General features: G+C 44.0%; 1 protein-coding gene across 1 annotated transcript; it reads right to left on the bottom strand.

Annotated features, from left to right (window-relative positions):
• Positions 1–4,868: 4,868 nt before the first annotated feature.
• Positions 4,869–6,934, bottom strand: LOC126538245 (uncharacterized). The gene is made up of 2 exons (XM_072287658.1): positions 5,342–6,934; positions 4,869–4,886 (listed from the first exon to the last, which is right to left on the bottom strand). The coding sequence occupies exons 1-2, from the start codon at positions 6,932–6,934 to the stop codon at positions 4,869–4,871; spliced, it is 1,611 nt and encodes a 536-aa protein (XP_072143759.1).
• Between the last annotated feature and the right edge of the window lie 4,224 nt (positions 6,935–11,158).

Genomic DNA, 11,158 nt, shown 5'->3' with positions numbered 1-11,158 from the left:
AGCGAGGCAGAAACCGCTATGGATAGCTTTTTTAGACATTAGAAGAGCATATGATAATGTCAACCGAAAAAGGTATGGAGCCAGTTGAAGAAACATGGTCTACATAGAAAGTTGGTTGGATTCCTACAAGTTTATGCAGATAATGAGGTAGAGATAACATGGGAGGGGGAAACTACAAAGCCAGCTAAAATAAGAAGTGGTCTCAGCCAGGGCTGTCCATTTTAGCCCCTGCTTTTTATGATTTACACATGCCAAGTGGAAAAGAGGCTAGAACAGAGCACAATAGGAGCCGACATAAAGTATATGCTGAAAGGGCAGAAGATCGCTCAAGTACTAGCCGCACTGATGTATGCAGATGATATTGTACTGCTTGCTGACACCCAAGTTGGGCTACAGGAACTAATGAGGATATGTGGAGAGGAGGGAGAAAAATTGGGACTGCAATTAAGTAGAGAGAAGTCTGGGATAATAGTATACAATGTAGAAAGGGGGTCAACATTGGAAATACAAGGCGCTAAGAATGATCATGTTGGAAAATACATGTATTTGGGCATATGGCTAAACGAGGGCAAAAAGTACTTGGAAGAACATGAAAAAATAATGATGAAAACGGGAAAAGGAACTCAGCTGTTATGAAACACAAAGCACAATGGAACTATAATAGGTACGAGGTGGTTAGAGGGGTATAGAAAGGGGTTGTGGTACCTGGCCTCACATTGGGAAATTTAGTACTGTGCATGAAATCGGAAGTTCAGGCATGCATTGAAATAAGACAGACAAGCGTAAGAAGATTTGCCTTAGGACCGCACGGGAGCACACCTAATGAGCAAGTGCAGGAGGACATGGGATGGACGTCATTCGAAGCTAGAGAGGCAATGACAAGCTAAAATGTGAAAAAGAGTCGCAGCACTGGGGGGAAAAAGGTGGGCGGGAGAAGTGTACAAATATCTATACTTGAAAAGTTTGAATACAAATTGGACACTCAGAACTAGGAAGCTGAGGTGTAGACACCTACAGCCGAGGGAGGGGGCCCAACATGGTTCTAGTGTAGGAAAGGAGTTGAAGGAGAAGGAAAGAAAATGTGGGAAGAAAGAATGCTCGGAAAGCCAGCTCTAGCCATGCATAGGACACAAAAACAGGAGATAAACAGAGCTCTTATTTGATAACTCGCGGGGCAGCTCACTATTACTCGAAGCTAGAACGGTGGTTTTGAGAACTAAAACATACTGGTCTAAATTTGAAGACGTGGACCTTCTATCCACAGCTTGCGGAGCCGAAATTGAGAACACGGAGCATATATTGCTGAGATGCACAGAACTTCGCCCTACTCTGGCTGACGGAACAGTGACATATATGGAAGGGGCATTAGGTTTACCCAGGTAACGATCGCAAATAGACGAGAAAAGCGTGGCAGTAGCGAATGGGAGGCTAAAGGATTGGTGGAGGAAGTCAAAGGAGGGATAACACCATAAATCGGGGAGCAAATGTTTTCTGTACTGTTTTAAATATTTATTTTGGGGGGAGGGGGAGTGAAAACTAAAGTTTAAGGAGAAGGGGATATACAGAACAAAAATAGCAGGAGGAGTAAAAGGCTAGGTGGCGCCAGCCGCAGCCAGTTACAAAGGGTGTAGCTGCCATCCATCCATCCATCCATCCATCCATCCATCCATCCATCCATCCATCCATCCATCCATCCATCCATCCATCCATCCATCCATCCATCCATCCATCCATCCATCCATCCATCCAACCATCCATCCATCCATCCATCCATCCATCCATCCATCCATCCACTGGGATACACAGAAGCGTGGATCTTACATTGGTGAGTGCATTTGTTTTGGGTATGTTATACGTTTTATAAGGAGCCCGACGGAGTGAATTAGGAAACGACGCATTAAGTTGTTAAGCAAGGTAATTTCAAAGCGCTAAATTACAGCATACTCTTGCCTTTAAAATTATGTCCAGCTGCTCAACGATCTTTCTTTTCGCTCTTTAATTTCACAATTTGTGTGTACATTACTGCGGAAATTCAAACATTGCTCATGGTTTCGATGCGTCCTTAACGTTGATTTTTTTTTTCATTCATGCTCAGCACTGCATCCATTTTGGACGGGCTAAAGAACAATGCGTGGTGGTGATTGCAACGTTATACAGCGCTAGATCGTTGTCGAGGTCCCAGTAGTGACGGAACGCAATTATTCAGATATTTCAGGAATAAGTAGGCAACCTAAAATGAAATTGTGGTCTTCACAGCTGGAAAATGCTGCTATCGCAGTAGGTTAGCACACAGCCGAAAGAATCACTCAAATTTCCTTTCTTATTTTATTCATTCCTTGCCTACGGAAAATGAATGTTATAAACTGCTGCCAACCCAACCAATATCACGCGGTATATATATTACTGAAACAGCCCTGGCTAATGTAAAGTGCCTGTAATTATATAGCTCTTTTTCTTCGCCGCCCTTTAAAAGTGCGCGGAGTAGAACACGTGTAAAACTCTGTTTATGAATTGCACCCAAATTCCAGGACGTTGATTTTATCAAGCCATGCGCGCTACCTGATCCTGCTAGTCATAACGAGGAACCCCGCTTCTTCTCACTGTTCTAGGTCAAGCATAATTTCCAGCCGGCAGTATTTCTTTCTTTTTGTATAATAAATGCCTATTTTGCTAGTGCTTCGTGACAGAACTTCTCGTTTTTGACATGAAGAATTTCGCACGAAGGCCGCATTGTGTCTACCCTATCTGCAACTATGCTTTTTGTGATGTCGCAGGTTTCGCTGCAATTCTTCAATTATATTGTGCTACCCTGACAAGGTGTGGGGTGTAAACAAGGCCGACGGATCCTGCGCATTTCATATATGTGTTCTAAATATTAGCTGTTACATCTTCTACGAAATATGCCGTATATGTTCAAATAATAAAGAGTGTTATCTGACAAATCTCTTGCAAGAAAAGTTTTTGATTCCACCCTTCGATCTCTCTGCTCAAAGTTATATTCTTGCGGCATGCCGATATTTCAAATGAGGACACTGCCATCTACACTTGTCACACCAACGTCTCTGATAATATTTCTTTTTATTTTACAGTGCAAGCATCTCCTCCAAGTAGTGGTGAAGTCGCTATGGCAAGTGTTAGCAAATTCAAAGAAATCACCCCATTATCGTGCTCCTCGGGGGCAGGACAAGCCCGCCCTCATCCAAGCACTGATCAATCTACCTATACCGACACCTCCCTGCCCTAAAACCCCTGGCCAACCCGCCGTCCTCGGCACCTTGCCCAATTCCTATCCTGAGGGCACTGCCTCTAAATAAACTGTTTGAACATAACCGTGCGTCACCCATCTAGGTCCACGGAAAATGCCTGTTTGTGCAAATTTATTCGCAAATAAGCGGTCATAAAAGTGAATTTCAGTATTCTTTTACTATGTTTTGCAAGTATAGAGGACTTCTGCTTCTTGAAATATCTTTTTTGCCGAGCTTTCCTAGCTACTATTGAGGAAAATGTAATGGGGACAATTGCTATAACAAATGCCGCTAGGAAAAGGTTCACAGTAAGATTGGCTGCGTACACACTAAACAATTTCTCACCCTTAAGGGTGTAAAAAAGGGTGTTCGACAGATTAACACCCTAGTACACACCCTTCTAGCACCCTATTTGGGCGGGAGCACCCTACGAGCACGCCGCAAAGGGTGCATTTACCGGAAGGGTGTAAACGAGGGTGCCAGAAGGGTGCTTTAACTAATGGGTGCTGAAGTGCCGATAAGGGTGTACAGTAGGGAACAAAATTTTGTGGACCATGTGATCAGCAAACGAAGCGGATATCCTTTAGAGGTCACCCGGCTATCCACCGCGGCCTCACCAGGAGCCTTGCCAACATAGCGATCGGCTGAGTGGCGGCAGCGTCTGGCCGAGGTGAAGGTCCAGAAGGCATGGTGCGCAAGCTCATTATATATACCGTCGGCTGTGTACGGCACTTGGGGAGCTGAATGAGCAGTATTTTGGACTTTCACCACTAGTGCGGCCTCCAGCCAGCGGTTAATATATCGGCTTCGTTTGCGGAATACGTGGCCCACAAACTTTTGTCTTCGACTGTACATGTAGTGTAGTATATTTGTCAATGTACACAGGATACAAAGAAAGACTTAAACTAACAGGGCTACGAGAACACAATAAGGCTTTTGTGCAGGACAAATATTTATTTTTTTGCAAAATTGTTATGTCATTTCTTACCTTCAAAAATGCATTGTAATTATATATGCATATTGTTCATGCAAATTTATAGCAGCTGCAAATACAAGTGATAAATGTTATTGCAGTGAATGGTGTAACTTCTGTTTCCTGACAGATTTCAGAGATTCACAAAATGTTAAAAAGCCGACATCTCAGTCATAGCTGCACGCGTCATTATTGCGGTTTCACAAATGAGTCGCAAGAACAGTTGTCACTCAAGAACTAGTAGGGTGCAAGTTATTAACAAAGTTGATACAAGTGCGATTTACAACTGAAGTTAGATAAAGCAGTTAAGTGTTGCAGTTTGCTGTCATAGTTTTTCACAAGAAATGCCTGTTACTTGTTTAGAACAATGAATGGCGTGTGCTTACAACACTTCGACCCTTGTGTTCACGCATGTACAACGGCTCTATTTCAAACTCCGAAAATGAAGTTAGAACACTACTCTTCTGTAGCACTAACAACATACACATGAAAGTGCTCATCAAAAGAGACAGTCTCGAGCAATTTAGCCAGAACCAATAGCAACTTGTTTACATAAAATATTTGACACACAAGCAAAAATTCTGGCGGACCATCTTCTGGAACACTTTTGACAAGGCAGCATCCTGCACCGTATGTCCTGCCATCAACAGTCACAGATTTGACAACCACTGCATTTGTGGACACAAGATTATTCACAGTTATGAAATCTAATACAACAAGGTAGGTGCTCGTATAGCATGCACCTCACGCCTGTATTGTGGGGAGTTGTTTTGTCATCACCTGCAGTGAATAAAAGACTCTGCAAAAACTGGTGCCTCATGGCAAGACTGTGAGAAAGATTCTTCCAGTTGCGTATTTTTCGAGCAATATCTTTAAAATATTGGTGCTTTGCCTCAAAACGCATTGCCCATAGCAGCCTCAACGGTCCGAATTTCTCTATGTGCGAAGGGTAGTGTATGAGGTAATGCATTTTACATGGAAGTGACACTAATGGAAACAATGCTTTGAAGTCAAGACAAAAGAAATGAATCTTTCTTTGCAAGTACGCAATATGTGCAACTGGAATTTTGTGACTCATTACAATGTCAACAATTTCTCGGAGAAGTAGGTAAAGCTGCCAAACTGCATTGTCTGAAGGGACGCTATCCCCAACAAAGAATGTTAGGTTTCGAAATAGGCAAAATACTTCTGTTGCCGACCCCTTCAAAACAGCTTTTCCTAGAAGATATGGCTTAGAAATGGGCTCTGGTTTGCTGCCAATATCATGAGGATCATAAATCCATTTTGACATGCTTTTGTTCAACTCACCAAGTGAAAAGAATCGTTGTTCAATTAATGAAGAGATTATATGCCGCAGTGCAAATGGTATGACTCCTTCAAGCAGGTCATGCATTATATCTGGAGGAAGGTGTAGCGTCGCATCAAAGCCGGGGCACAAAAGAGCACATGGCTCCTTGACCCCATACAATGACAGAGTTGGCAGTCCTGCACTCAACATACTCAAGTGGTGTTTGTGCCCTTTCGGCGAGCGAAGCACAAAATCGCCTTCTAAATGCTTGTAGTCAGTTTCGTTCCGCAGAGCCATGCAGTGCCTACAAATTCTTCCATGGCTGAATGTGCATTTGAAGCCTCCAATTCTATGGCTAGACAAATTGTCACCAGTGAAAATGAAAACAGATCCCTTTACCAGGTTTCCGTTCACAGTTATGCCATGATTTGCTAGTATCCCGACATCTGTAATGAATGGCTCAAGAATCTTACAAAATCCATAGGTGGCAATATGTTTATCTTTGACAAGGAGTAAGAGATGAATACCTGACAGTGCCGACCGTAACTTCACATCAAAATTTAGCACCGAGTAGTAGACACCAGTCATTTTATGTTTTCCTCTCTTGCTGCCTAGTGGATTGCACACTTCAAACTCATCACTGTACAACTGCAGGCAAAGTTTACTGGTATCACCTGCAAAGTACTCATTGTTTTGAAATGCACTTCCATCAAATACCGCATGCATGTAACCATCTGCAAAGGGGTAACTGCTGCACTCATTTGAAAGTTGTGAATGTTCAAGAATGCACGTGAGCACTTCACAGACAGGAACGTATTCCGTGGTGTCACCTCCATGCAACACAACCGTACGGGATTCAACAAGTGGAAAATGTGCTTTCCAGTAATTTGTCCGGCCAGATTTTGTCCGTAGCTGGTCAAGTTGCTGCTTGCAAATCTCTTCTATGTTGATGGCTGGCTCGTCTTGAGGTTGTATCTGTTGATGGTGTGCGATGGCTTCCACGAAGTCAATAACATCATTGGCTAATTCGTGTACAGTGGCTTCAGGTAGCCGCCTTCCTTCCTTCCATTTGAGAAGTAGTGCTGCCAGTTGATAAGCATAGTCACTTGCAGAGTCATGCTGTTCGGCCTGCACATCTAGACACTCTGCATCTTCTGAAGGTACATCAGGTGCTGCATTTGTACTTCTTCGTGCCATCCCTAGCCGCAAAATGTCACGGGGGCGCATTCCTTCCATGAATGCAGCATGTTTTCGGTATACGTGCTTCTTGTACGAAAAAAACTGACGAAATGTTTGCATGCAGCCACTCAAGCCGCACACCCAATTTGTTTCATGGCCATGGGTAGTGCGCAGGTGCCTAAACAGTGACCTTAAGGAGAATTGGTGAGAGGCACACCGTGGGCAGCAAAAGAACCGAAGTCCTGGCATCTGAAAAGACACAAATGTTTGATTTTAAAAATACTCCTTGATGGCTTCTACAGACTGTCAATATGACGTGCAAATGTAAACTCAAGTAAATTTTGTGGAATGAATCAGAAATCTTCACAGAAGTTCATTATTGTCAATATGACGTGCAAATGTAAACTCAAGTCAATTTTGTGGAATGAATCAGAAATCTTCACAGAAGTTCATTATTTTCAGTTATAAATTATTGTTAGTGTAATACAAAACATAATCGTGGTAACGATCAGCTACAGCAGTGCTGAGGAGCAAGGTGTGCCTGACTGCCAAGTGCAACTTTAGTTTTGTAAAAGCTGCATAGCATGAAAGAACGAAAGTGAACACTTCCTGCAACATTCGCTCAATAAAGATATACAGTTCATGTGTGCGGGTCCTACCAACGGCATGTGGTTACCTTTGGTACTTTTCAATAGATTATGCTTCAGGTGAAAAATTATTCCACCAGGAATTTCCCATATAGAAACGCAAAGATAAAGAAAAAAGCATTCCCCTATGTTTTCATTGGTTGCAATGATGGCCGACTTTCCTCATATGCATGTACTAACTGCCAACAATGTTCACTGGTGTCACACAAATCTCCAAATGGTGTTACAAAACGTAATGTTATCAAGCTAACATTGAAGCTCGCATCATCGTTGTACGCTAGCACATGCACATAGTTGTGAAATTAGTAGAATGATGCGGAATTTACATTTATTTTCGCTGTTATGTTGTCTAGCAAAATCCTTTTACTCGTATTTGCTCAGACACAGGCGGAGCTGACTTTATTTTCAAGTCACACTGTCGAAACTCCTGTGTTCTACCAAACTACCAATCCGAGGCGCAAAACTGGCTACAAACATATAAACCGAAAGGAGAGACATAAGTGAAGCTACCATCGCACTTGTCGTCTGCCTCCCAGTAATGCCTCCATACAATCGCTGTCGCACTCGCCTACCACTGTTTTCACCATGCTTCCAGTGAAGGACAACTACTTTGCAGATAAAAAAATTTTGATAAAAACCAAGTGTATCTTGTACTGGAGGCGCAATGCTAAAGAGACAGCGAAGCTGATGAACACCTAGCTGGCTTTTGGGCTAGGCTAAGCACTACCAAGTCAATCCCAGGATTTTCCGGAGTTTATTGATCGATTATGTATTAGCTATTCATCAGCTATCGCAAGATATGGCTACGTTTGGGCTAGGCTAATCATTGCAAAGTCATCCCCAGCATTTCCTGGAATGTATTGATTAGCTATCGCAAGGTATTGGCCCCTCACTTGGGCTAGGCTAAGCACTACGAAGTCATCCTCAACATTTCCCGAAATTTACTTATTATTGATCGACTATCGTTTAGCTATTGCTTGGCTATCGCAAGGAATTGGCCACGTATTTGGGCTAGGCTAAGCACTACCAAGTCATCCCCAGGATTTTCCTGAATTTTCCGGATTAGCTATTGATTGGCTGTCGATAACTGACTGTGCTTAAGTAGTCCCAACTATACTTAGCTAGACTTAGCCAGGCTCAGCTTCGCTAGTTCACAGGAGTATGTGCCATTGCGCTTCGACCCTTTCTGCACTACCGCCAGGATCAGTCCACATTTTTGGATTCAGCAGACACATTACGCCTGGCTTAAACAGCTCCGCTATTAAAATGTTCCACGGCGTTTTCTGCGTCACCATTTCATGATGAGACATTCTGACAGGTTAGCTTTTCATTGCACTAAAGATGGCCACCATGAAAACCATTGTCAGTCCCTTTAATAAGGGCTCGCAACTGCCTCCGGTATGGCCGCCTCGTCGTTGTCTGCAGCCAGGCCGGGAATACAGACGGCGGCCTTGCTCAACGCGGTTCCTCAGGACCATTAGTAAAGTTCTTTGTCTGTCTATTTCCCGTCATCGGGAAGCGCTCACAGCAACGACGCAGCGTGCTCCGAAAAACCGTAGGCGCCCGCAGCGCAGTACGGCTGCCCAAGCGACTCGGGTTACGAGCACAGTGGACCGAGAACAGGAGCGGGAGGCAGCCCTCTGGCCAGCAGAAACAATAAGCACTTGACCCGCAAAGTTAGAGGTATCGCTTTCGACGCATTGATCAATGTGCGAGTAAATACTGCAGCCCTGCTCAATGGCAGTCGCACGAAACGGGTTCAACGCAAAAAGCAGCACAAGTTCACAGTTTCACGTCGCTTACATTTGTTATGTTCCTTCGAAGTCCTCTTAGCCTTGCATCCTCTTAGCCTTGAAAGCTTGCCTGCGCAGTTTGGGCCTTAAAACAGCGACAACATAGACCGAGCACAACGCCCCAACCCGTGCGCGCCATTCCAGAACATGAACAGAATAAAAGAAAAAAAAAAAAGGAGAGCAAGCAGAACACAGATTTTCCGACAGAGCAGTAACAACTAATGACAGGTCTTCTGCTTTTAAGGTTAGACTATTACCAATAATTTATTATTACGCGTTTTCGAATAATATTATTACTTAGTGATTATGAGTTTCCTTTTGCTTTTGATTGCTACACTGCAGCGATTGTTATCTTTGCACGCACTGCAGTAAATGCTGAACACGGTCAGGTTTCATACCATTGCTGGCAACAAGGGTGAAACTTCAGGCTCTCATTCTCTTAGTAAAAACGCAAAGGACAAACGCAAACCGCACCAAAGAATGTCACTATAAATTTTCACTATCCGTATTGTTGCGCCATCTATAAGTAACTTTTTGCACTGTACTTAATAAAACTATAGGCAAAAATTAGCGTGGCTGTGTGCTGTTTTTGCTACTAGTCGACGCAAAATATTTGTTTATAAATAGTTTGAAGTTTCTTTAGACTATGGCATTTCTGCGGCATGCTGTAATGACAAATTTCGTAACTGTCTCTTGTTCTGCCAGGATTACATCGTGCGGTTTGCTGGGTAGTTCTCACTGCCAGGGTTGCCGTTGGTGGCTACTTTGCGCCAAATTGGCTACTTTTCGACCCCGTCTGGCGATGAAAATTTCACGTTGGCTCCTTGGCTACTTTCTGGCTACTTTGAACTTCTATTTTGGCGCATTCACTAGCCATTTTTTTTTGCAATTGCATATACAATAGCAAGCAAGAACAAAGAAGAACAATTATTTTTAAAGCTTTGCTCTCCTCATGGCTGTTCCGGTCGCCTTGACGCGCGCGCGCCATAGCGCGCGCGTCCTGTACGCATATATTCTCTCCGCCGGCGGTGCGCACATAGAGACCAACTAGCAGACGCGGGTGCGCAGACGCACGGACTCTGGGTGATGGGCGCACGTCGAAGCAAAGCCCGTGAGGACGTTGCGCGCCATCTGGAGAAAATAACGCTAATTCTAGCGCACGGCGAAGCAAAGGCCGCAAGGACGCTGCGCTCCATCTGGAGAAAATAACACTAATCTAGAGTACTTTCTCCGTTAGGGTCATGCATCCGAAACCATGCGTTTAGGTGCAGCCGTGTGCACGGCATGACACCAGAGAGGAACGAGCAGTACAGGTGAAATAACACTTGTGTACCCCAAGGCGACAAAGCTTCTGTTTTTGTGCCTTCGGCTTGCCGACACCGGCGTCTACCATGGGAAAAGACGCAAGAGCAAAGCGCACGTTTCGAGAAGAATGGAGAAAGGACAAGAAACTGAGTGGTAAGCAAAACGGAAACTATTCTTTAGGCGTTTAGTCGCATGCCGCTTAGTATCTAATATGCATATTACCATGCGTTACAGGATGGATTTCGTCACGTGACGGCGGAACGACTGCTCACTGCAAGTACTGCAATTGCAACATTCGACCCCACTACAGTGATCTGTTGAAGCACGCAGAAACCAAAAAGCACCGCGAGTGCGCAGTAATCCCAAGTTCGCAACAAAAACTGCCGCAGCTTCTAGCATCTTCGAGTCGAACGTACTATGAAAAGGCTCGCCGAGAGTTAAGGATCGCCTTGTACACTGCAGTGCACACTTCCATAAATGCTGTCGACGAACTTGGTGAGATTCTGCATTCCGAATTCAATGATTTTGATCTGCACAGAACGAAGTGCACGGCTATAATTACGAATGTTCTCTTCCCGTACTTCACGGAAAACATGGACAAACAACTGAACGGCTCCAGCTATTCTCTAATGGTGGATGAATCAACCGATGTATCCACGACAAAGCAACTTTGCATGGTTGTGCGGTTTCTGAGTTTAGAAGAAAACAGGATTGCTACCACCCTTCTT

Source organism: Dermacentor andersoni, chromosome 4, assembly GCF_023375885.2.
Source record: "Dermacentor andersoni chromosome 4, qqDerAnde1_hic_scaffold, whole genome shotgun sequence".
NCBI lineage: Eukaryota > Metazoa > Arthropoda > Arachnida > Ixodida > Ixodidae > Dermacentor > Dermacentor andersoni.
Note: the sequence above shows the minus strand (reverse complement) of the source record. Positions and strands in the feature narration are given on the sequence as shown.